The sequence below is a fragment of the Stegostoma tigrinum genome, chromosome 45 (genome assembly GCF_030684315.1).
Source record: "Stegostoma tigrinum isolate sSteTig4 chromosome 45, sSteTig4.hap1, whole genome shotgun sequence".
NCBI classification, from domain to species: domain Eukaryota; kingdom Metazoa; phylum Chordata; class Chondrichthyes; order Orectolobiformes; family Stegostomatidae; genus Stegostoma; species Stegostoma tigrinum.
This window is the reverse complement of record NC_081398.1, coordinates 2128638-2155083: the sequence shown is the minus strand read 5'-3', so window position 1 is coordinate 2155083 and position 26446 is coordinate 2128638. Positions and strand designations below refer to the sequence as shown.

The window sequence follows — 26446 nt, the reverse complement described above, 5'->3', positions numbered from 1 at the left end:
GGTAGATTTTTGTACAGGTAAAGGAATTTAAGGTAATGGTGAGTGGGATGGTCTTTGGAGCTGAGTTCACAAAGAGGATCAGCCATGATCTAATTGAATGGTGGAGCAGGCTCGAGGGGGCTAAATAGCCCACTCCTGCTTCTGGTTATTTCAAAGTGTTTCGGCCCTATAGGCCTCCTGCTGCATTGTAACAATTGTGAAATAATGTCAGCAGACAATGTTCATGCAGTTCTTCCTTGGCCAGGTTTCTAATTTACCAGTTCAAATTTCATCAGCTGACTCCACAGGTTTCAAATTCATATTCTTGAAATATTAGCCTAAGCTTCCTGCTGACTGGTTGAATGACATTGCCCACACCTCACCAGGAGGTCCTTCTGCCCAACTAATGGCCCTATCCCACAGTGACAGCAAGAATTGTATACCCAATTATGCCAGGCCTCGCACAGCACATGGGGCTTACTCAGAATTCACATGGTCACCACTCAAACAAGAGGCTACCCAACCTATTGAATATTTGCATCAGTTTATGTTGATCTTTTACTATCTGCAATTTTCCTTCACTCATGTTTCCACACCTCGGAGCAGAGTGCACAGTAAAATGTTAATTCCTGCAATATCAGCCAGGCCAGTGTCAATTGCCTGTTGCGAACATAGTGGAGATGAGCTGCCTTCTGGAACCGCTGCAGTCCATGTACTGTAGGCAGACCTCAGACCTACAATGCCCCTTCAGGAAGGAATTCCAGGATTTTGATCTTGTGATACTGAAGGAATAGCAATATATTCCCAAGTCAGGATGGTGAGCAGCTTGGAATGGAACTTGCAGGAGGTGGTGTTCCCATGTATCTGCTGCCCTTATTCTTCTGAAAGATGGTGAAAGTTTGGAGGATCTTTGAATTTCTGCAGTGCATTTCATTGGTGGTACACACTGCTGCTACTGAGCATCAGAGCAAGTGGGGTGTTTGTGGATGTGGTACCAGCCAAGCAGGGGCTGCTTTGTCCTGGATGGTGTCAAGATTCTTGAGAGTTGTTTGAGCTGCCCCCATCCAGGGCAAGTGGGGAGTATTCCATCACCCTCCTGACTTGTGCCTTGAAGATGGTGGGACAGGCTTGAGAGTCAGGAGGTGAGTCATCTTCAACAGGATCACTAGCTACGACAGCAGGTCAGAGTCTCTTGTCTCTAAAGGACTGGTCCAGTTCAGTTCTGGGTCGATAGTAACCCCCAGGATGTTGATTATGGGGACTTGCAGTCAGGATGATGTTTGATGGCATTAACAGCAAGTGGTTTAGGTGATTGTCCAATCAGTCATGAGGATGTCTGACCAGCACAAATGAATGCAGCTTTTTAAAATATAAAAGGACACAGAACCCACGCTCCACAAAAATTAGTAAAACTTTATTTAAGTATATTTCCAACATTTCCAAAGAAAAAACAGGAAAAGACTAGTAAATGTTCTGTACATAATCAGGCAGGTAAATGCTGCCCGTTTTTAAACACCTTTCATATCCTGTTTTTACAGTTAAGTCACAACAGTCACATCAGAATAAGTCTGTTTTAAGAAACATCCAGTACCCCACCCTACCCTAAAAAAGGGCCCATTCGCTGCTGAATGTGGGAGTGGAGGGGAACAGGGAAATGGTCATGTATTTCACACATCCATCCAATTGGTTAGTCACTCATGCCCACCCTCTCAATGAGAGTTACGCAGGCACAGGCTCCTCAGAAATAGGGTAACATACTCTCCGATCAGCATCCATAAAGCACTTCTAATGTCCATGTATAAAGAAACCCATTAGGAGCTTGACAGAGAGCCTAGGTTACCCAGGGAACGTCTGACAAAAAAAGAAAAATGGCAGAGGAGCATTTATTCCTGACAGAACACAAGAATGGAAATTCACACTGGTCCAGGTGCAGTGGTGGCTAAACACAGCCTAAAATTCTCACTGTGCCCAGAATTCAAAAGAAAGGTCCAAAACAAAGTATATATATTCAAATTATACAGTTTAGATTTTTCCTTCTTCTGTATCTTGCATTTATTTTTAAAAACGTTCCAGAATTGTCCTGCTCCTTCATTCCCCCAACAGCGAACATGAAACATCAGTAAGTTTGAGTCCAGTTGAAACCGGGCGAGAGCCTTGATAGTAAGAGGTGCAGATGGGTGCCAGCTGCACACACAGGCCATGGAGGAGCCACGTTCTCGCTCAGTCCCCCTCTCAGCCTCAGTTCTCCTCGTCGCTGTCCTCGGGGCTGATGGCTGGACTGGTGAGGCTGTAGGTCGGTGAAGTGGGAGAGTAGCCCGGGGAGGTGGGAGAGTAGGTTGAGCCCTTGGGGCTGGTGGGAGAGTAGGTGGGAGAGGTGGGTGAATATTTTGGGGAGGTAGGAGAATAGGTGGGAGAGGTGGGCGAATACTTGGGAGAGGTGGGGGTGTATACTGGGGAGGTAGGGGAGTAAGTGGGGCTGGTGGGGCTGTACTTGGGTGTGGTAGGAGAGTAGGTGGGGGAGGTTGGGGAATATTTTGGACTGGTGGGGCTGTATTTAGGGCTGGTGGGGCTGTATTTGGGAGATGTAGGTGTGTATTCTGGAGAGCTGGGGCTATAGGAGGGGCTGGTGGGTGAATATTTGGGGCTGGTTGGGGAGTAACTTGGGCTGCTGGGGCTGTAACTGGGAGAGCTGGGAGTGTAGGTAGGTGACTGAGGGGTATAGCGAGGGCTGGAGGGAGAGTAACTGGGGGAGGTAGGGCTGTAACTGGGAGAAGTGGGACTATAACTGGGGCTGGTGGGGCTGTAGTTGGGAGAGGTGGGAGTATAACTGGGAGAAGTGGGGCTATAACTGGGGCTGGTGGGGCTGTAGTTGGGGGAGGTGGGAGTATAGTTGGGGGAGGTGGGAGAATAACTAGGAGAAGTGGGGCTGTAAGACGGTGAGGTGGGGGAGTAGGAGGGGGAGGTCGGGGAGTAACTGGGTGAGGTAGGGCTGTATGAGGGACTGGTTGGGGAGTAACTGGGTGAAGTTGGGCTGTAACTTGGACTAGTTGGTGAGTAACTAGGGGAGGTTGGTGAGTAACTGGGGCTAGTGGGGGAATATGAAGGGGAAGTAGGTGAGTAGGAGGGACTGGTTGGGCTGTAGCTGGGGGATGTCGGACTGTAGCTGGGAGATGTCGGACTGTAGCTGGGGCTGGTAGGACTGTAGTTTGGGCTGGTAGGTGAGTAGGAGGGTGAGGTGGGACTGTAGGAGGGTGAGGTGGGTGAGTAGCTGGGACTCTGAGGAGTGTAACCACCAGGAGACCTTGGCTCATAAGCAGGAGAGGTTGGTGAGTAACTGGGAGACATTGCCCCACCTAGGGAGAGAGCGCGCAAAAGAAAAGTCAATTACTGCTCAGAGAACATCTAAACATCACATCTTAGCCAAACAGATGTCACCATGATTAGGAAAGACCAAATAGGGTGGATCTTTTAGCCTTTAGAAAGTACAACTAGAAACCTGGCTTTTGAAGGTTCCTAAAATTCAGAGCAGATTGGAAATGGAAGAGGAGGCAGCTTGAATCAGTTACACAACAGGCTAAGATCACAGCTACCCACTCCCTGTCATTCGTCAATCTGTCTCCAATCACAGGCACCGGTCCCTCCCACTGCACTCTGGGAAGACAGAGCTTCCTCGGCCTGCGAGAAGCTCTCCTCATCCTGGTCTTAAAAGGGAGAACACTGCGCCCCCCCACCCAATGTCCAAATTTCACCCTCTGGTTCTAGTCTCTGCCACAAGGCAGGATTCAGCATTTCACCCCGTCCAGTCCCTTCAGGAGCTGTTCAAAAAGATCGATGATCGTTCTTCTAAATACCAACAAGGACAGGCCCAGCCCAATCCCCAGAAAGGCAGAGAGAAGGACTCCATTATTGGAACCAGAACAAACAACTGATAGACATTGGACTTGTTTGAACTGCTGTCTCTTATTCGACACCCCTCCACTTTATCCAGAGCACCAACCACTCAGGCCTGTACTGTCTGTAAACCCCACGGTTAATCTGCTCTTTGTTCACTCAATCACCATGGTTAAGCCTCCCAGGACCAGACATATTACTAGGGGGATCCATCACTGACCTGGAGAAGGAATGTAGGGACTGGATGGACCGGGTGATCCAGGAGAGCCGGGGGTGGGGGACCATGCTGGAGAGTATCCGGGACTGAAGCCACTAGCATCGGATGCTGCACTGGGAGAGAAGCCGGCAGCTCCCGGGGTCATTCCACTGCCTGTAACACAAGGAATAGGACAGAGAAAAATTATTAGTCTTTTCAAATGGGAAAGCCACAGCAAATATTCAGTATCTGTGCAGCTTGTGGGCACTCAGGAGAAATAGCCTCTACACTTACCAACACTGGGGGACCAGGCTCCATAAGCCGGAGTTGCCCCCTGATTCCATGGGGTCATTGCTGGAGACATCCCTCCCATTGGGCTGGGGGCAGAGCCAAAGAACATGCCAGTAGCTGTAAACAAAAAGGAAGTGTTACTCAGATACCTAGACCGGATCCATGCTGCTGGCCTCCATTAGCTCCTGGGCCTTAGCTTTTAAAAATTTGCATCTTTATTTTCAAATCCCTCCATAATCTCACCCACCATTGCCAACTTGTACCCTCCTCCTGTTCCAGTCTCTTGCACATAACTCAGTTGCCACCATTAGTGCCCACTGGAATCCCTTCCCTAAACCTCACTCTTCTCCTTCTGCCTTTAAGCATACAATGTTGCCATCACCTGACCATTCCTACACTCACCTGGCACAGCTCATCACCAGAGTCAAGTGTTCACACCAAGTGAAATCCTCAGGGCTGTAACAAAATCAACCCCCCACCCCCACAACATGGAATCAAACTACTGCCTTTGGGAGGCACAGTCCAACTTACTTCACTGGCAATTTCAATGCCAAGAATTTGGGGCTGGATTTGTCCAGATACAAGGTTATTCGAACAAATGTTCACACACTGGCTGGGGCTACTCCTCAGTGATCACAGACAAGGAAGAACATCAGTGTTGAAAATTGCTTTCAATTAGAGATTTGGAATTCACAAGCTCAGGTGGAAATGAGAACCTGGGACACTAACTGGTGGCATTGAGCTGCTTCAAGTGGTGACAGGGTCTTTCTGACTCGGATTACTGAATTCCATTTGCTCCATTGCTCAGTTATTGATGTGAACACTAACTTCTGCCAAGCAAAAACAAAAAAAGGTCTCAGCAATAAGCTTAAAACAAAAGCCTGAAATCTCCCTCTCGACTCAGGAGAGAATTACTGCCTTGTGACTATTCAAAGAGAAACCTGGGAGATGGCCCAGTGGCTGAGAGGGGAGCTGTGGAAATGCAAGACTGTACATTGAAATTAGTCTGTTACAGTGAGCACATCTCAGACAGGGTCGCACTCAACTCCATCAAGCCCCTCTGTCTCTGCTGTGATCTTTAGCAGCCCTGCCTGTAAATCAGTGACATCCCACCTACATCCCCCTCACAAGGTTCTCTATTCCTCAGCCAGGAGACAGATTTCAATGGCATCACTTGCTGTACATTGGAGATTTTTGAGTAAGAAAAGTGTGAAAACTCACGGCCTCCGACTCCCAGGCCCCCGATGTTGGTTGGGATCTCCATGCCGTACTTGCATTTCTCAGCATCAAGCAGCAGGTCAAACGATCCAGTTCCTGCTGGGGCGAGCTGGCCCAGCATGATGTTCTCAGACACCCCCTTCATTGGGTCCATCTCACCATGAGCCGAGGCCTCCATTAAAACGTCCACCTGGTGGGAGAGATAGGCAAATGGTTAATAACAAAGGGAGGGACACGCTGGATGGGACTGCAAGCGAGCAGCAAGCCAGAAGGATATGCGTGGGATCTATTCCTTCAGCTTGCTATTGCAGATGCCACTCTTTTAGCCCTGAACCTCCCAGACCAGCTTTCAGTATCACCTAGGATTCTGCTCACTGCTAGGGAGCACCTTGACTCAAGGAGAGAGCTCTTTGTAACCTGTTCCCTCAAGTTCACCATCTTTCCTTGGATACCAACAGGGACATTGCCCCCTTATGCTGGTTAGACTGTATGGAACAGAGAAGCTCCCCCTGCTGGTATACTGAAGGCAGCACAATGCCCTATTTGTACACAGGTCAGCACTCCATAAAATAGGAGACTTATATGCCTACCTCGGAAAGATATAAAAGCAAAAGGAGGGCTGAGTCAGACATTGTGGCTTCCCAGCAACACCATCCCCCCCAACCACACAGCACACAAGTGTCTGTGTCACTGCAGAGTCTATTCTCCCCCCACTACGACAGCACTGCCCCAACAGTAGTGTCCACCAGCACCAACCCAGTGACAGCTGCACTCCCCTTCATGCTCACGTAGCAACCCTGAGCCTGACTGTACCATCGCACCATTACACACTTACCGTCTCCTCAAAGGAACACTTCATCAGTGGCCCGGTATCCTGCCTGTTCACTCCGTGACGGGTGATGGCCATCAAGTGACCTCGGCATGTCATGGTGTCACACAGCAGCGACAAATGGCGATAGTTAACGTAGGAGCCATCAAACGAGATGACGTGATACAGCTCCCGCTCCAAGGCTTTCCGCACGGCTTCAATTCCCAGAACCTGGGACAGGAGATTCCATGAACAATCAGTAGTTTAACTTTGCAGCCTACAGCCTCAAATTATGGTTAACAGTCAAAAGCCCAGAGAAACTGAAAATCAACACCTTTTAAGGAGCCCCTTTTACAATCAAATGCCCCAAGGTCCCCTGTGGGAGTATTTACTGACAATGTGACACTGCCATATCTGGAGGGCAAAAGATAGGCAAAATGCTTCATTAATGAGGAGGCAAGTTTTATTAAAAAAACTCTGTCTTCATTCAAAGAGGAGTTTGTGCACAAGGCTGGAATTCAAGGAAAGCCGTGGTCTGTGGCTGAGTTGGTGTGGGGGGGAGCGGGGAGGGTCGAGGCATTGAAATCCTGGCAATGGTGATTTAAAAAAAAACAGAACATTGCTGAACTTGGGAGCTGGTCTAGAACTACCCCATGATGGCAGGGAGCAGTGCTGGGTTAAAGCAGAACCCTGGACAGTTACCGTGAAGATCTCCACAATGTCATTAGATGTTGTACGGACTGGATCCACATCCTTCTCACTGAGCACCCTCATCAGGCTGACTCCATCTGTCTCCAGAATCCACTCCTGGAGAGCCTTAAACTCCCCATCGTCTGTAATAATGATCTTCTTTTTGTTGTCAGTCTGAGGGAGATGCATGTACACCTGGAGTGGGCAGAGACCATAGCACAGCGGGGGGAGAGAGAGAGAGAGAGAGATTGGGGAGAAAAAAGTGTTAATAATGCAGAAACCCAGGCAGTTTATACAGCAAAGTTAATCATCATTGCTACTCAAGAATGCCCCAGAGTAGACTACGGACACCAGGCGAAGATTTAAGATTGGGGTTAACTAGCAGCCATGTAGGGTAATTCAGGGCAGGACAGTGTCCTGAAGCTGTAGTAAATACACAGTAAGTAGGTATTCAGGAAAAACATCAGGCTGATAGAACCCAAATCCTGCTTTTTGTAATTTTCTATTTATTCCACTGTGATCTGTTTTGTTTAAAGATATTTTGCCATTTTGTTTCAGTTTAGAAGCAGCCTTTGGGGGAAAGACTCCTGCTTTTTACAGAGTGTACTAATGATTGAATCACTGGCCCACAGCATCCAAACAGGCCACGAATTGTTCTGTCTGTGCTGACATTTCAGACAAGCCCCCTCCCACCCCTTCAGTGGGTCTGTCTCTTTCCTCCCTCAAATGTTTATTTATTAGCCTCAAGGGTATTGGAGTTACTGCCTCAGCCACTTCCTGGTGGGAACAGAGTTCCACATTTACCCACTGAGTGGAGTGGTTCCTCCTCATTCCCAATTGGATGGACTAGTCACTGCCTTATCTCGAAGAAACTGAAAAAACAGGGTATTAAATTAGGTATTAGCCATGGTCCTACTACAGGGCAGAGCAGGCTAAGTTCAAAAGACCTAATTTAGCTCCCATTTTCAATATTTCCTTGTAGTGTGTCTCTTTATCCACTCCCTAATCCAGAAACCAGACATCAGGCCAACTGCTGTCACTCCATCCAGGGTCTCACCTTGCTGATCTGTTCAATCCCCTGTAGTGTCATGTCTGTCAGCATGTTCGATTCAATACAGCGCAGGAACACGTCATCATCCATCTTATCCACCACCTCCTCCTCTTGCTGCAACAAAACAGACAACATTACAGTGGGTCAGTGACAGTCACGCCAAGGCAAAACCACAGGGGAATCTATTACACTCCGGACAGGAAAGGCAAGATCTCCTGTTTCACTAAAGCTCCACTACACAAACATTCCCAGGGAAGGGAGAGTATGGGGTTAGATACAAGGCAAAGCTTAGTCTACACTGTCCCCCAAACACTCCAGGGTGGCTCAGTGGCTAGCACTGCTACCTGACAGCATCAGGAGCCTGGATTCAATTCCACCCTCAGTCTGTTTGGAGTTTACACCTTCTCCCCATATCGACATGGGTTTCCTCTTGGTGCTCTGGCTTCTGTCTCAATGTGCAGGTTCGGGTGGATCAGCCGTTAGCGTGCAGGGATGTACAAGCTAGATGGGATAGCTATGGGAAATGCAAGATTACACGTATAGAATGCTCTTTGGATGACTGGTGTGGACTCAAATGGGCTAAATGGCCTGGTTCTGCAGTGTAGGGATTCCACAACAGGGACAGCATGGGGCTAGATACAGAGTAAAGCTCTCTCTACAGTCTCCACCCCCCCCCCCCCCCCCCCCCAATCAAACTACCAGGGACAGAGTAAAGCTCCCTCTACACTGTCCCCCACATAACTGGTACATTGCTCCCAGGGTCCCACACCTAATCTCACCTCTTGAAATTTATTCTCGTCACTGTTCATGATCCGAATTCTGAGAACCAGTTTTTCTGCGTTGTCATCATTAAAGATGCAGTTTAAATCATCACCGAAACCTGTTGGGTACAAAGTACCATTGGGTGTTATACTGTGCGATGGCATGGAGCTAGCGATTGACATTACAGTGACAGTGAGATTAGCAAAACAACTGGCCACATTTCACTGCTCAGCAAGCAACCCCCAACTAGCATCACTTTCAGACAGACCGAAGTTACAGCACAAGCTGCCAAATTTCTCACCAGCGTTGATTTTCTCTGCAATCTGCTCCATGGTCAGCTTTCGGTCAGTCATATGCTTACGGTCAAGCTCAATGCGCAGAAGCCAGGGGGAGATCCTTGTCACATCGAAGTCTGGCATTTCATAGTAGACATTGACCCACTCCTGGTCCTCTGAGACCACAGTGTTCTGGGGGTCAGGGTCATAATAGATGGCAGTGTTGGCTGTGACCTTCCTCAAGGTGGTGTGCTCCAGTCGGCACAGGATATCCTGCAAGAACAGGCACCAGGCATCATGACACAGGAAATCTGCTGAACTGGGGACCCCTCATGTTGGTACAGTGCTCCCTGGATGTTCTGCTTCACACACTTCGCCTAGACTGACAACATGCATGCGACAGGGACAAATAAACTGTGTGTGTGTAGCTCAGGATGACCCTGCAGCACCTTTCAGGACATCAAAATACTGTTACAACCTTGGTACTTCAGCAGTGCAGTCACTGTTGTATTATCAGCAGTAGAAGCTGATTTACACACAGCAAGCTGCCAGAAGCCTGACCCAGATCCATTTAAACAATAGCAATTAACCATCCTTTCTAAAGATGCCTACAACCATACACAGTACTCAAACCGGGGTCTAACCAGTGCCTTATACAAGTTCAACACCATCTCAGCCTAAAATAGTTAACACCCTTACTCCCGGTCAAAGAGGCTCAGTCACAAACCTTGGCACGTTCTGCATCCCGGGCAGACTGGCCCAGCAGGAAGACTGTGAGCGAGGGGGTCTTTGGCTTCTTCGAGATATTGATCAGCTCTTTCAGACGAGGGACACCCAGTGTGACATTCTTGGCTGACACACCAGCGTAATGGAAGGTGTTCAGGGTCATCTGTGTGGCGGGCTCTCCCAGCGACTGGGCTGCCAAAGCACCCACCATCTCCCCAGGGTGTGCCTACAAAGCCAGGAGAGAAAGAAAGAAAACGAGAGTTAGCAAAGCTTCAAGCACAAACTTCCAGCTCGCTAGCCTCACCATTACTTTGGTTAAACAGTCACCATCTCTATTGTCAATTCCAAAAGACCTGCTAGAACAGCTGAGTAATGGATAACCCTGCCTATCCCAGTACACCAACTGCTAGCTGGTTTATACTGGTGACTAGTCACCAGTATATCACTCATTATTCACCTGAGATTTCTGTCAGTGACCAGTTACTTGACTGCAATGGGCATCACAAGACAGAGTTGGTCATACAACACAGAAATAGACCCTTCAGTCCAAGCAATCCATGACAACAGTGCTCCCAAACTAAACTAGTCTCACCTGCCTGCACTTGGCCTGTATCCATCCAAACCCTTGTCGTTCATTAATTTACCCAAATATCTTAAATGTTGTGACTGAACCCACATCCATCACTTCCTGACAGTTCATTCCACAAACTAACCACTCAAAAATTGCCCCTCATGTCTTTAAAATCTTTCCCTCCCCACCCTAAACCTATGCCTTCTAGTTTTGGACTCCCTCTCCGTCCGCCCCCCCCCACCCCAACCCCCAACCAGCAAAGAGACTGTAGCTATTCACCCTATCCATGGCCTTCATGATTTTATAAACCTCCAAGGTCACCCCTCAGCCTCCTTCACAGGCTGAATCAGCGTTCTCAGGGTGACAGCAATAGTGCACAGGCCATCTAGAAACTTGATAGAAGACGAGACGCATCGATCAGGCTGTTGTCAGAATCTTCTGCACCCCCCCACAAAGAGTTGAAACGTCTAAAACATGGGGTGGGGTGGGGGGCATGCATTTATGGTGAGGGGAGAAACTCATGGATATGAGGGACAAGTGTTTTTTTTTAAAACTGTGGAATGCACTGCCAGGGGTGGTGGACCAGTCAGATGCAACAGGGGCATCTAAGAGACTTTCAGATAAGCACATGAATGTGCAGGGATGGAAGGATATGGGCCAAGGGCAGGCAAAGGAAATCATTTAATCCAGTGTCGTGTTTGGCACAAAGGGTCCATTCCCGTGCTGTACTGTTCTATGTTGTACCCAGCGAGAGAGTACAATTAACAATAGCAGGGTCCCCAAACTGTCACTGAATGGCCACCACTGAATTTAGGCAGATTCCTGGAATAAGGGGGATTGAGTAGAGAGGGTCTCAGACTCTCTGGAGAGTGTGTAGCGGAATGAGGGCTGGTTGAATTGAAACACACCAGGTTCAGAAAGGAGCCGACAGGTAGGTAATGAGGGGAGGTTTCACCACAGGGTCACAGTCCCAGGACAAGGGATCAGCCATTTCAGAATGGAGACTGCTAGAGAGGTGTTAGGGAATGATTACAGATTCAAGGTGTGTCAGAGTTAACTATACACAGATGTATTGAATGGATTGGTCAAACTGGTTCAAGGAGTGGGCCACCTCTTCCTGTTAAAGTCTCCAGTCTACACAGACTCCTCCCAAATGCATTAATCCCATCCGCTCGCTTTAGCCCACCAGGTGACAGAGAGGCCAGCCAAATACATACGATGGACTGGTTGAACTTGGCCTCGATCTCCCCCAGCAGCCACTCGAAGGCCTCTCCACTGAGCCGGAATTCCTCAGTCATACGCCGACTGCAGAGGGTGGAGCGCAGGTGGATGTTAAATAGCAGTGTAGCGTTCTCCTGAGCCTGGCAACTCAGGGGATCTTCACCATTCACAATGATCAGCTTCTTACTCAGCTCCTTCACCCCTAGAACAAAAACAGTGTTTTCAGAAAGGAACCCCCAGATGGGTACAGAACAGAAAGTAGCTGCTTGACCCACTCTCCATGCACTGGCTGTGAACAAGCACTTCCCTCCTACGCTTTCAATGGAATCAACCTGCAGCTCAGCCTGAGACTCTGAAAAGCAATGCAATTAAACCCTCTCCTCCTCTGTCAACACTGCAAATGTCTCCTTCAAGGGGGAGGTGCTGGTGCAGTCACTGATCTAATAGCCCAGAGCTCCAGACCAATCCTCCCAGTCACAAATAGTGAAACCTGAACTCAATAAAACAGTCAGATTAAACACTAGTTTAATGGCAACCCGTGAAACAGCTGTCAATTGTGACAAACATCCATCTGGTTCACTAATGTCCTTTGGAGAAAGGAAATCTGCCATCTTTACCCAGTCTGACAGACTATGAAAATGGCTTGGCTACAGCACTCGGGAACAGCAGGGGAGGGGCAGACACTGGCCTTGTCAGTAACACCATATCTCAAAAGTTTATTCTCTGCCATTAGGGAGAACCAAGAGCAAAATTCAACAATCATAGCCTAGTGCAAATCTTTGGGTCTCATCCCTCTTCCATCTCTAAGCTCTGCCAGTCTTACATCAATGCCTAGGTCTCTGCAGTCCTCAGTTCACATTTTTAAAATCACCCCTCCATTGAAGCCATAGCTTCACCTGCCCACACCCCAACATTGGGATTCTACAAACCCCCAATGTCATTTATATTTTCACAAGAGTTAGGTGCTGGTTTTCAGCAGGAAGAGGGCAGAATAGGATTGTTCAGTAACACCAGCTGGCCTGATGGAAGCTGAATAAACCACTTGTGCTGCACAATTCTCGCACGAAGCCCTGGGAGACAAAGGCTGCAATGGTGGAGCTGGTTCACAAAACACAGACCTTCAATCACACGGATTGGATGTAGATCAGTCACCGTCCGAGTGTTAATGTGGAAGATTTTTTGAGCATTCCAGATCATTCTGAGGAGGTTACAGGGCAGCACCACCTAAAGACATGGGATAGAAAGTTAGCAAAAAGCAACCCTGCACCTAATCATCTGGCTTAGACATGGTCTACAGAGAATGCCAACTTGCATCTCTCAAATACCCTCTATTGTTCTGGGATTTTATTTTGGAATGAACCTGTTCAGGAATGTCACGTCTCACCCTGGAGCAGGTGGGACCCAAGTCCAGGCCTCCTGGTCCAAAGGTTGGGACACTGCTACTCCACCACAAGAATCCCATTGCCAATTATTCAGAGCGTAACAATTTGATTGATTATTGTCACATGTACAGAGATAACGAAAAGTATTGCACTTCATACTAACCATACAAATCATATCTTACATGTACATCGGGGAGACAAAACAGAACGCAGAAGTACAGTTGGTTGATAGGTCTCAAGGACAGCAAGGCAAATGACTGGCTAATTTTATATTACCACAGTATGGATTGCAAAACTAAACACCACTCAGAAGTTTGAGGCGCAACCACCCACCAATGACATACCAGGGTGGCGTCCTGGACTGTGGGACAGCAGTACTGACAAGGTAGCAACGCACAGCAAGCCAGGACGATGTATTAGAAACAAACACTAGCTCCCTGGAAACTCCCAACAAGCCAATCGGTCCTACCTTGCTGTCTCCAGTGGGGAACACAGCCCTCAGAACCTCGCGGTCTTCCTTCATCCTCTCAAATTCCACTTCCAGCTCATTCTGAATGGCAGCATTGCTAAGGATCTCCTTCACAATGTCTTCCTGCAGGGTCCTGCGTAAACTTCGTTCATTGTTGTACTCCAGTTTGAACCTGTTAGGGTTGGGGGGTGGAGATCAAAACAGGCATATCAGAATTTCCCCAAAATCAGTAATGTCCTTCATCCACCCAACTAACCTGCCAAAGCTTTCACCCACATCGCCCTGATCCAAAGTGATGGAAACCTTACACTTTTGGCAATATTTCAATAGGGCTGAACAAAATCTAGCATCTTGTGCAGCCGAGACTGCAGTAGTGCCCCAATACGGGGCCCTAACCAGAGCAGGTCAGACTTGCATCCTGCTCATCGTTCAGGTTAGAAGGGTCATGACTTAAAACACAAATAGGTTTCTCTTTCCTATTTCTGACAGCTCTGTTTGGCCTCCTGTTCTTTTTACTGTTGTCTGTTTCCAACATAAAACATCGCGTACGGGCTGAATGGTGCTACCACCTAGTTGGGGGGTTAACACAAGAGAACACTCACTTCTTCTCGAAGTTTTTGTGGGAGGGTTTCACTGATGCCAGGTTTTGGAACTCCACACACTCCCCTGCCAGCCCATCTTCTCCGTAACGCAGCTGGATCACTTGGTTGATGGAGTTGCGGACTGTTGCATCATATTTCACCATCACCGACTCCATAGACTTGATTAACCGTCTCTGGATGTAACCTGAGGGGCAGCAGTGGAGAAGAATACCCTCCGTTACAAAGTGTTTCTTGACAACAGCAGCATCAACCCCCGAGGCCTCAACGACAAAAGATGCACGGCAGCAGGAGTCTAGTGCAACACCTGACAATTATCTATCACCCAAAAGCTCTTCACAGCCAATTAGGTGCTTCCACAAGTGTAGTTACTGTTGTACTGTAGGGAAGGCAGTAACCAGTTTACGTGCAGAAAGATCCAGGGCCTTCAAGGGCCCCTCCTGGGTGGGCCATCTGTACAGAGGGAGAGCTGCTCGGACCAAGAGGCAACCTCTGAGGGAAGACAACCTTCACCCAGTTTTTGTTTGCGGTGGGGGGGGGGCAGAGGAAGGGGGAGAGAACACACCCTACAGCTACAACCCAAAGAGCAGGGGGACTCACTTGTATCTTCCATCCCAGCACCAAAAGCAGAATTATACACCCTTGCTTAAAATTACCCAGTGCCTCCCCTTTATTTCCACAGCAAGTGCATTCCATCAGTCAGGGAGGGGTTACAGAAAACCCTGAAGAAGGGTGCAACAGGAAGCATTTTAAACCCAAGATCATAGTCAGGAAAGGAGGATTTATGGAATTCTACCTCATCAGTTACAGAATGGTACAGCGTCTGGAAAGGTTTCTACCCCCTCAAAAAGGCACTGGCTGGGAGTGAGATGGTTAAACAATGCATTACCAGTTTCTGCAGTCTTCACAGCGGTATCAATCAGACCCTCTCGGCCTCCCATTGCATGGAAGAAGAACTCTGTAGGGGTCAGGCCAGCGAGGTATGAGTTTTCCACAAAGCCTCTGCTCTCAGGACCGTAGTCATCCTTAATGAAGTGCGGCAGCGTACGGTGCTTAAAACCAAAGGGAATTCGCTTCCCCTCCACATTCTGCTGTCCGACCACAGCAATAACCTGGGAGCATCAAGGAGATCTGTTACTCTGTAGGTCACCCTGATCTGTCCCTGTCCCGGGAGTGACTGATGGGGGAATTATGTAGAGGTAGTTTTACACTGTACCTAACTCCACGCTATGTATAGCAAGTGTTCATTGGTGATGGTGTAAGGAGAGCTGTAGTTTGAGTTTAATAGAGTAGAAGCTTTATTCTAGTGGTCCCCATGTTGGCACTTTACTGGGAAGTCCCATTTTCTACCTCATATGTTGAGACTTAGAAGTGACCAACACTGGGTATGGGACACCCAATTTCCAACTGGATTAAAATGTACCTGTGAAATGTTAATCTTTGATCCTTTGGAGCCAGCCACGACCATAGATTTGAAGTTGTTGTATTCAGAGAGGGATTTCTGTGCAGAGGAGCCAGTCTTATCACGGGCATCGTTCAGGATGCGGTTGACCTGGTTCTCAAAGGTTTGCCTCAGGGTGTTACCAGGAGTGGGCTCCAACTCATTGTTGTGAGCTTTCTCAATGACCTGCAATGACAAGGAGATTGTTTCCAGGCTGTCAGTTGGTAAAGATCACACCATAGCAAAGGACTGCTCACATCTAATGGAAGGATTGCAGCAGCAAACTCACCTCAATCACATCCTGTTTGGCCTTTTTAATGGTGTTCTGAATGTCCTGGTAAGTTTTAGCATCAGCAATGGAGTCTCCAATACCAATTGTGTGCCCTGTCAGAGTAAAGTAAAATATGGCTCTTAAATAAAACTTCCACTAAAAAATTTCCAATGTGGTAATTCTCAGGCACAAACAAGACTCCAAAAATCACTCATTACCCCCACTGACTGCAAAGCTGCAGCTTTAAAGATGTCAGGTTATTGAGATAATACTTCGGGAGAGTCCAGTCCCCGTTTCAGTCATTCCTGCACAGGCCATGCATCCTGGTCTGCTGTGTCAGTTAGCAAAAACATTCAGCTCACTCCAATCTGCCCCTTCAATTAGGTCTCAACCTCACTTTGCATCCTGAAAAACAACCCTTGATAGGATCAGTCAAACCACCCCAACACTGCTCCAGTGTCCATTATAGGCTCACACACATGCAACACATCAGATCCAGATGGCAAGGTGAGCACAGATCTTGAAATTTACTAGAGTACAGATCAGAAAATGTTTGCGATCAAATAAAGGCCATATCCTTTATCCTAAGGGCCCCCACGCCACTGGACATACAAAGTTTAATAGAGTTGTATAAAACTACATTGAACGTAGTGTAATCTTAATGTGGGCAAGAGATTGAGGTTATTCTCTTCCACAGAACACATTGCTAAAAAAAAGACAATAAAGGAGTTAGGCAAGTCACACCTGTTGGTCTATACCCTGGTGTGAAACAACTTCCGACTTTGTCCACCCCAGTCCAGCACCCTCATGAAGGAGTTGATCATTTAGAATTGAGATAAGGAGATATTGCTCTGGAGCACTGGAATCCCTATCCAAGCAAGTTGTGGACTCTTCAGCGTCAAGGCAGAAATAAAAACAATGCCGAAGAAACTCAGCAGTTCAGGCAGCATCCAGAGAGAAAAAAACAAACATTGTTAAGGTTTAAACACGTCTCTTCTGAACAAGTGTCAGACTCAGCAGTAACTCTACCTTGCAAAGACAATGCCCGACCCACTGGGTTTCACCAGCATTTTGTTCTTATTTTCGATCTCCAGCATCTACACAGTTATACTTTCTCATCGTATAAATTTTTGATCCCAAGGGTTCAGATTGGCACATGGGACAGGTATTAAGAAAGGAAGCCAACTGTGCTTGCACTGAGTAGTGGAGCAGACTCAAAGGGCTGAATGCTCACCTTTCTACATTAATTACTACTCAGGACTGATCAGTTGACTGGGGAGAGCAAGCGTGAGAGCAAGACACAGAGAAAAGAAGGTGACAAGAGACAAGTAGTGCAAATCTGTCTCCTCAAACTGAAAGGCCTCTCTCTCCCAGCTCAGCCCTAACAACAGGTGAACACAGTTTGAATTTTCCAAGCTGTCAGAGTAACAGATTTGCTGATCACAGGTGGGATTCTGTCAAGCAGCACAGTCACTTACTCCAGTATTACTGTACCTCCTGTATGAATCTACACAGATATGATTAAAACACAGCCATGTGAGGGAAGGAGGATTCACTAGACTCAAATCTGTCAATGCAGAAGGCTACCACGTAGTCCCTCAGTCTCCCACTCCTATTTTCATAATAAAAAAACAACTGGAGCTGGAGTAGGCCTGTTACACTATACCATAAGATTGATTTAACTGTAGCTTTATCTCCACTTTCCTGTCTAGTTCCCAGTAACCCTTTCAGTCAAGGATCAGAATATATTCAGGACAATGATCTAGCCTTCACTGCTTCTGGGGAGGAGAATGCCAAAGATAAGCCATCCTTAAAGTCTTTCCTTCCCACAGCCCTACACAAGTATTTTTATCAATACTGTGAAAGTGTACCGGCTTTCACCATCCCTGGTGCCCCTCTTCTCACTTGGCCCCAGCCCTGATGCCCCCATCCCAGGGGAAGAGTTTTGTACAAGATGGCTACCAACAAGAGAAATTTAAAATCTGCCCAGCGGCCAGGAGAGGACTGACAGAGCTGAACGCTGAGATATGTTGGCAGTTTCATTTCTCCAGTGTGCAGTGAGCTGTTACCTTCAATCAATAACCAGTTATTGATGACCGTCTGGATGTTGCTGTAGAACAGCCGTGTGATGTCATGGCCCATCTCTAGGAAGGTGATATGTACCAGGGACCCAGCTGATGTACCCAGCGACTTTTTGCACAGGATGCCCATGATCAGCTCTCCATTCTCCACAACCACCTGCACGAGGAGGGGGAGGAACCAGAGGCAGCTTGTCAGTCAAATCCACAGGCAGCCAACACTGCATGTATTTACTGAAGCTACCTTCCCCTTCAATGCATTAGGCACAGATTCTGCACTACAGTGCCAGGGAACAAATTCAAGACTGCCTGATGTGTTAATACTTTAAACAAGTTGAATGGTTTAGCTTTGTCCAACTGATACCAGGACATCTCAAAACTGAAGGCAGCTGCTAAGATTCAGGCATTTAATGTGTTAATCAGCTAAGGGACTAACTAATTTAATCTCCCAATGTTGACAGGTATGCTTTGCTCACTAAAATGGTGAAGAATTGAGCTTGGGTATATTGTAACCATGTCAATTTTTTTGTATGATCATACTCCATACATGGATGTACTGTGTACAGCTCCACTTTAGGGTGTGGAGGCAATAGAGACATACAGGAATGTCTCAAGAACTAAGGGAATTTACTTCTCGAGAAGGAAAGAGATTGAAGTGTGACTCTGTAGGAAATGCTCACAGTTGGTGTGGAGTTTGAAGTGGAAACATTGTCTCAGTCTATCCTTTGAGATAGTGACCCAAAACAAGGACCGTCAAATCCTCAGGAATTCGAGAAAAGCTTCTTCACCCAGAGACAATGTCGACAAACGTGGGACTTGGTCCCACAGTCATGGCAAAAGTGTTGATACATTTTCTTTAAAAAAAGAGGAAGTTGGACAAGGAGGATATGCTGATAGGTGACAGCAAGAATGCAGATGCTGGAAGTCAGAGTCGATACGGTGTGGAACTGGAGTAACAGGCAGCTTCTGAGGAGCAAAAGTTTATGTCAGGACCCTTCAGGGCTGTTGATAGAGGGAAGATGATTTTGAGGGAGGTGGTGGTGGAGGATTGTGTAGAGTGAATGGCCAAGTTGGCTACTGGAAACACTACACAACTGTCTCCCTTGTTGGCTCTTGTACAGCATTTGATTAGTCTAGGAATATTACAATCAGATTATTGAGGAGGTACAAAAGCAGCACCATTCTTTTTATGGGGAGTAGGGGATGCCAGGAAGAGAGAGAAGAGAGAAGCTGGGCTGACCTTTGTGTCACCTGGTGAGATGTGTTTGTAAGGGCCATTGTCCTCTTCGTCTGGGTGAGTGCTATGGGTACGAATACAGTTGACATGGCCTGGGATGACCAGGGTGAAGATCTGCTTGCCAGTCCAGAGCGGCCTTGGTTTTAGGATGGAAGGTTGGGGAACTTTCCCATCCCAGGTTGAGAGATGCATCAACAGGTTCATGACTTCCCCCTGGGGCAAGGAGGAAGAACAAACAGGTCAGAGGTTTCCTGCAATCAAATATCAACAGCATTACCACTTACACTCCCCAAGGGAGACAGTGTTCCAGATATCAACCCAACTTAAAGATACGGAAGACAAGTGATTATTCTACCAGAAAGCCCATTACAGGCACCGAGTGGTCACTGCTCCTGACCACCAGGAGTAACTGGGCACTCCCTCCATTAGGAAGCTCCACACGCACATTAGTCAGCTTGAGAAATGGCTTTCACTCCCAAGAAGCTGTGCCCGAGTGCACTCACCAGCAAAACACTGTAGGAAGCATCAGTAACTGTTTGTGACACGGATGATAATTACTATCTTCGATTCAGAGTCCTGACTGTGGCAGGTTCGCTCAGCGCGAACTGGGCACGGAATTGGGGGGTGGGGGGGATATAATCAGAGGAGAGTTCCTAAACACAAATTTAGAACCCAGAACTTTAACAGTCTATTTGAAAACAAACCACACTTCTTACCCGGTCCATGAAGACGTCCCGCTTGGTGAACTTGCGCACAGCTGTCAGTGTGTCCTGCACAATGCCCATGACGGGCCTATTGGACTGAGGGGTGACTATCATCCTGGGCACCATGGCCAGCTCCTGGATCTCTGCTCGGGTTTCCAGGGACTGGGGCAAGTGAAGATTCATTTCATCACCATCAAAATCAGCATTGTATGGAGTGGTCACGCTGTATAGAGACGGGGAAAAAGCTCCTGTTAGTCATTTTTTAAAAAAAAGGGCCGATCCTATGGAACGATAAACTGCCAAAGCACACTGGCTTGAACAGTTCAGCCTATGACAGTCAGGACTCAGTACTGTTCCATCACCACCTGGTCCTTGCCCACTTTTACTGCACAGATATTGACTGCTACACCTGGTTTTTGTTTTAGTTTTAGCTCAGTTCCTCCTTGATGCATCAATCCTGAATCAGAAACACAAGCCAACTAAAGTATCACAATAGTGAGTTAAACCAGACTCAGCTCTCACAGGACAGTGGGAAAGGTGTGTGTGTGTGTGTGTGTGTGTGTGTGTGTGTGTGTGTGTGTGTGTGTGTGTGTGTGTGTGTGTGTGTGTGTGTGTGTGTGTGTGTGTGTGTGTGTGTGTGTGTGTGTGTGGGGGGGGGGGGGGGGGGGGGGGGGGGGGGGTGCAGATTCAGCCATCAATTCAATTGAGGACAATCTCAGTCAGCTTAAGCTCCCTGGACACCCCAGGCTGGTCAGCCTGACAAATACAGGTCGAATGGAGACTTAAGACATTGAACAACCAGCCATCCGCAAAGCGCTTGCACAGGGAGGATAATGGCAGAGGGTTGCAACGACCAGGACACACACACCATCAAATCCTCAGGAATTCAAGAAAAGCTTCTTCGCTCAGAGACAGTGATGACAATGTGGGACTTGCTCCCACAGACATAGCAAAAATGTTGATACATTTAAAAAGTAGAGGTAGTTGGACAAGGATATGCTGACAGGTGACAGCAAGGCAGCAGAACACTCACCTGAGATTGAGACGAAAGGTTGACCAGGGTAGGATCCGCACTTTGTGGCCCATCATGGACATTTTGTGCAGCGTGGGCTGTCGGTTGAAGATGACAATGTCACCATCGCACATGTGCCTTTCCACCTGGAACGCAAGGACAGCAGGCATACAGTAAATGGCTGGTGCAGGCAGAACCCAAAGCAGTTTTTGACAAGACCTTCCTCCTCTCCCATACAGCACGCTTGGCCTGGTCTGAGCTGCAGCTTCCATGTACAAACTCCCAAGGAACAGGATCATTTACTCTGGAGTACAAGTAATGGGGTGACAGGGCATGTATCCTTCCTGATGACCAAGTTAAAGCAACAGCCTCAACAGGGGCTAAAGGGTCTAAAAACAGGGGCAGGATGTGCTTTTGTGTACTACCTTTTCCAGCCACAGCAAGAACACATTTCAGAACTGGAGGTAACTACAGTTTGGCAACAGCAGTGACAGTATAACTGCACCCCACCTACAGGCACCTTGCACTTACCCTGTAGCCAATTTGAAGATGAAGATCACTGGGTTTTGGATGAAAGCGCAAATCAATTCGATCACCGTTGTCCCGGATGATGTACTTGGCACCCGGATATTGGTTGTTCCCTCTCCTCACCAACTCCTGGAGCCTGCAAGAAGGAAGCACCACAAGTAACGGTCAAGCTACTGCCAGAGACTCTGATGCTGCTGAGTAATGAGCCTGGCCTTGCTGGATTAAATAACAGTGAGCTTCCAATGCAGTGCTATTTGCCCCACATGCTTAGGGCATTTAAGGGACAGAGGGCAGGTCCCTATTCAACATCCCTCCAAAACGAATGACAACAGGCAGCCAACCAGTCTGCTGCCCCAGTAAGGTGCACTAACCTGTCAATGTTGAATGGCGTGACGATTTCTGGGAAGGTCATATTCGCAGCAATGGACCGTGGCACACCAACCTGGTCGATGGAGAGGTTGGGATCAGGCGTGATGACTGTACGTGCTGAGAAATCCACACGCTTCCCCATTAGGTTTCCACGGACACGCCCTTCCTTCCCCTTCAGCCTCTGTTTGAGGGACTTCAGTGGGCGGCCTGACTTTTGCATTGCCTGAAGTTTAAAATAAAAAAATCAGTAGAACTGTGCAGCACATGAGCAACATCACTGACTTGTGAAACCCCTGTACTTGTTTGCACAATTGGATGGAACAACTTCAAACTGCTGCTTGTTTGGAACAGGACAGGTTTTATCTCAGCAGCACTATAGCAGCAGTGAAAGTTTTGCTCCTTAAATGGACCTCCGCTAACCTCGCACATCCTGAAGCACAAATTCTAAAAAGTGTCAGCACTGTATATTTTAAAATATACATTTTTAGGCAGCATGGTTCCACAAACATCAAGTCATCAGACAGCAACAATTCAAAGTGTCAGCCCACCACCTTCTCAAGGGGCACTTAGGAGCAGTCAACAAATACTGGGCCCAGCCTGCAACACCCACATCTCAAGAATGCTTTAAGATGAGAATCCAGTTTAATGACAGAAATAAGCTCTTTTCTATTATGGCTGGGGACCCGCCACACCACACTGCAGCATGGTTTAATGCTGCATTGAATGGTGCCAGCTTTGACTGGCAGCACTCCCTTGAGCACTATGCTGTTCATGCCAGATCCAGCATGGACATTAGCACGTCAGTGGGGTAAGTCTCCATGGACACTGACACTCCTCCTTTAAGGATGTCACTCCCAAGAGGGAAGCTTTCAGGTTCTCCCCTCCTCCCCCAAACAACTTGCTGGATAGGAATGGAGTGTCCATACTGTAGGAGTCTGAAACAGACCCTTCGGTCCAACCAGTCCATAATCCCAAACTAAACTGGTCCCACCTCCTCTCCCTGGTCCATATTCCTCCAAACCTTTGCTATTCACGTACTTATCCAAATGTCTTTTAAACATCATAACTGCACCAGCACCCACTACCCCCTCTGGAAGCTCATTCTACATATGAACTAGTGTTTAAAAAAGTTGTCTTTCATGTCTTTAAAAATCTTTCTATTCTCACCTTAAAAATATACCCTCTGGTCTTTAAACCCCCAGCTTAGGGGGAGGAAACCTGCCACTCACCCTACCCATGCCCCTTGTGACATTATAAACCTCTATAAAAAGGTCACCATTAACTTCCCACACTTCAAAGAAGTTCCAGCCTATCCAGCCCCTCTTTAATAACACAAACTTTCCAGTACCAGCAAGATCCTGGTAAAGCTCTTCTGCACCCTCTCCAGCATAAGAATACCCTTCCTATAACAGAAGGCCAGAACTGGACACAGTACTCCACAAAGAGGCTTCACCAATATCCTGTACAATCTCAACATAACATAGCTAGAGGTCAGGCTTGAAATCCAGTAGGCAACCACTCCCACAAGAGGACTCTTGTGTGAACCAATCTCTGCTTCCTACCCTCCTATCCCTCTGCAGCAGGCACCAGGGCACCTTTGCCCTTAGTGGTGACACTGCCCAGCCCTACTTACCCTTGGCAGTCCAGGCAGCTCATTGTCAACCATGGTGGCCACGTGAAACTGCAGGAGTTTGACGTCCTCAGCAATGACGTGAGCGGCAGCTCCGTTTTGTTCATTTCTCCTCAGCTGATTGTTAATTTTCACAATGTCAGCCAGTTTGTGGGTCAGGTCATCCTGAGATGGAGGAAAAACAACTCCAGTTGTATATTTACAAAGAAAGTCACTGAGAAAGCAAGACCTGAGTGGTGTCAAGCAGCTGTGTTTACCTCTAATGCTCACTCCCTTTCTCTGTGGCCCCCAAATGTCTGATTTTCCATCCTGCTGGGATACAGCTGCCTTGTGATTCCCCCCACACTAATACACAGCCTGAGCGTACACCAGTACTTGGTAATCCAAAGCTGAACTGGATCCAGACTCCAGCCATGTGCCTAGATGTTCCAACTGGGATCCCACACAGAATTCCTACTCATACAAACCTCTTCTTCTGCACTTAATGCTGCTACTTGAACTTCAAGCCTTATCACTTATCTTGTACAACCCCCTACCCGACCATAACCCAAATCCTTAAGCCCATCCTTTCTCACATCTCCCCTTCTACCTTGGTCTGTTCCTCCTCATCCCCATTGCCTCCCGACCACGTGCTCGCCTGTCGCCCATTATATTCTGCTTTCCCATGGAGTGCCCACAGTACTCTGATAGTGATCCAACAAGGACAGTACCTGGTTTCGGGCAGAGCCCTGCATGACAACTGCAGGACGCACAGAGAGCGGCGGCACAGGAAGGACCGTTAGAATCATCCATTCTGGTTTTGCATACTTGGGATCCATACCCAGGATCACACACTCCTCATCCGTGATCCGCTTGAAGATCTCGTACACGCGCTCTGGATTCAGCAGGATCTTCTTCTCCTGAGAGTCTTCATTCACATGTTTCCACTCAGCATACAACTCCAGGCCCACCCTCCGAATGCGAGGCTGGTAGCGACCACAGCCTCCATGACCCTGGAGCAAGGACAAACAACAAATCATCACACTCACCAGTCACAAGCACGTTACACTCAGGTTGATATGGGGAAGATGGGGGTGGGGGGGGGGGGGGGGGGGAATATAAAGGCAGTCACTGATAACACATTGAGATGTTAGAGGGTTTGAACTACAGCAAGAAGCTAGATAGGCTGGGAATTTTTGTCCCCTGGAGCACAGGCTCAGGGGAGACCTTCGAGAGGTCTATAGGATCATGAGGGGCATGGATAGAGTCAATAGGTGAGGTCTTTTCCCCAGGGTGGGGGTTGCAAAGGTTTGAGGTGAGGGGAACAATTTAAAAAGTGACCTAAAGGGCTAACTTTTTTCACACAGAGGGTGGTGTGTGAATGGAGCAAGCTGCCAAAGGAAGTGGTGGGGGCTGGTACAATTACAACATTTAAAAGGCACCTGGATGGGGACATGGATAGGGAGGGTTTAGAGGGATGGGGCTGAATACTGGCAAATGGGACTAGATTAATGCAGGATATCCTGATCGGCATGGACAAGTTAGACCAAGGAGGTCTGTTTCTGTGCTGTACAGCTCTATGATTCTATAGACCCCTGTCAAGGGATTCAAGAGAAAATGCAGTAACGAGAACATGGAACATGAGGCAATGGAATAGTTTGACAAGTTTAACAGCAAGGAACAAAAACTGGATACAGAAAGCCATTCGTGGAGAAGTGACAGAGGCTGAGGTGTAGGGGAAGGGAGACTAATTGGATTGCTCTCAGTGAGCTGCAGCCCAGTGTATGGATGGCCAGCTCTTACACATTGCTTTGCAGGGATATGGAGTAAAATGCTCAGGGGAATGATTACCTTCTCCTTGGTGAGATCTTCTTCACCCTCCTGTTGCTCCACTCCAAACTTGTTGTCCATCTCCTCGCCCCCCTCACAGATGTTCTTCCCTTTGCACAGGTCATAGACATGAGTGAGGCGTTTCCGGGGCTGCCCCTTCGATTTGATCAGAATGTCTTTGATTTTGGGATTATTCTGGTAATGACAGGAGACAAAAGAGATTTCCCAACGATTAGACCATTTCACACGTTTTTCTCTGCCCAAAGCACAGATACATCCAGTCAACAAACTGTGCCCCCCTTCTGCCCGTTTTCTGATCAAGTGATATCAACAGTTCAAACCCTCATGCCCAGGTGTAAACACCAGGGAGGTGCAGAGCAGTGAGGGATCCACAACATGAGGAAATCCACTACTGCATGCCCTCATTTAGATGCACTCAACAGATTCTGCAGTGACAGATGTATTGAAGGGGAAGCTGGGTAAACATAAGGGAGGAAGGAATAGAAGGATAGACAGAGTGGCAAAAGGAACACAGGGAGCTGAAATACCAGCATGGACCCAGCCTGAGAGGCTGGAAACATGATGCAGAAAAGAAAAAAAAACAAACAATGTTACTTACGGAATCTACCAGCAACTTGGAACAGAAGAAACAGACACACCGGAGAACTTTCATCGTCTTTGTAAGAAAGCCAACATGAAATACAGGCTTTGCCAGTTCGATGTGTCCAAAGTGACCAGGACATTCGGTCATGTTACCTACAAAGTGGACACAACGGACTGTCAGATACTCCAGAGGACATGGCTCTAGTCTGATCCCCTCAGGAAATATCAGCCAGGGGTCCTTACCCCTCAACATGAGGGCCTCCACAATAAACTGGTGTAGTTGAAGAAACCATATGAACACAGAGGGGCCATTCAGTCCATTCCACAATGAATGGCTTTAAAAGGTCCTGCCCTCTTTTCTGAGAGGCATTTCATTACATTACCATTCTCCCCATTAAATCCCTCCACCTAACAGGAGGTTAGAGGCAGGGAAGGCTTATGGGCTGGAGGTTTCCTACTCAAATCCACCTCACCCCAACTCAGCCTCATCAATTCCCACCCAGAAATCTCCTATCCAGAGAGGGAAACCACAATGAACAAATTCTTCAGTGTCAATGATTCGGGCTCTGCACAAAACCAGGCAGGTTGATATTTTATGCAGTATCCCTCCATCAGAAACTAAGTGTTAGAAAGGA

At 47.7% G+C, this 26446-nt stretch overlaps 1 protein-coding gene across 1 annotated transcript in view; it reads right to left on the bottom strand.

Moving 5' to 3' along the window:
• Positions 1-1372: 1372 nt before the first annotated feature.
• polr2a (RNA polymerase II subunit A) overlaps positions 1373-26446 on the bottom strand; it is a 32541-nt gene continuing 7467 nt past the window's right edge. The window contains exons 3-29 of the mRNA XM_048524161.2: positions 25828-25964; positions 25230-25403; positions 24110-24391; positions 23403-23564; positions 21772-21992; positions 21404-21536; positions 20894-21018; positions 19873-20083; positions 19160-19369; positions 17911-18079; positions 15860-15954; positions 15553-15756; positions 15019-15241; positions 14133-14316; positions 13531-13702; positions 12798-12903; positions 11676-11881; positions 9889-10113; positions 9188-9434; positions 8904-9004; positions 8131-8238; positions 7086-7268; positions 6411-6614; positions 5579-5765; positions 4361-4474; positions 4091-4240; positions 1373-3332 (exon numbers count right to left, since the gene is read on the bottom strand). Coding sequence (XP_048380118.1) covers positions 2218-3332; positions 4091-4240; positions 4361-4474; positions 5579-5765; positions 6411-6614; positions 7086-7268; positions 8131-8238; positions 8904-9004; positions 9188-9434; positions 9889-10113; positions 11676-11881; positions 12798-12903; positions 13531-13702; positions 14133-14316; positions 15019-15241; positions 15553-15756; positions 15860-15954; positions 17911-18079; positions 19160-19369; positions 19873-20083; positions 20894-21018; positions 21404-21536; positions 21772-21992; positions 23403-23564; positions 24110-24391; positions 25230-25403; positions 25828-25964 — 5648 coding nt within the window. The 3' untranslated portion in view covers positions 1373-2217. The remainder of the gene's footprint in view (positions 3333-4090; positions 4241-4360; positions 4475-5578; positions 5766-6410; positions 6615-7085; positions 7269-8130; positions 8239-8903; positions 9005-9187; positions 9435-9888; positions 10114-11675; positions 11882-12797; positions 12904-13530; positions 13703-14132; positions 14317-15018; positions 15242-15552; positions 15757-15859; positions 15955-17910; positions 18080-19159; positions 19370-19872; positions 20084-20893; positions 21019-21403; positions 21537-21771; positions 21993-23402; positions 23565-24109; positions 24392-25229; positions 25404-25827; positions 25965-26446) is intronic.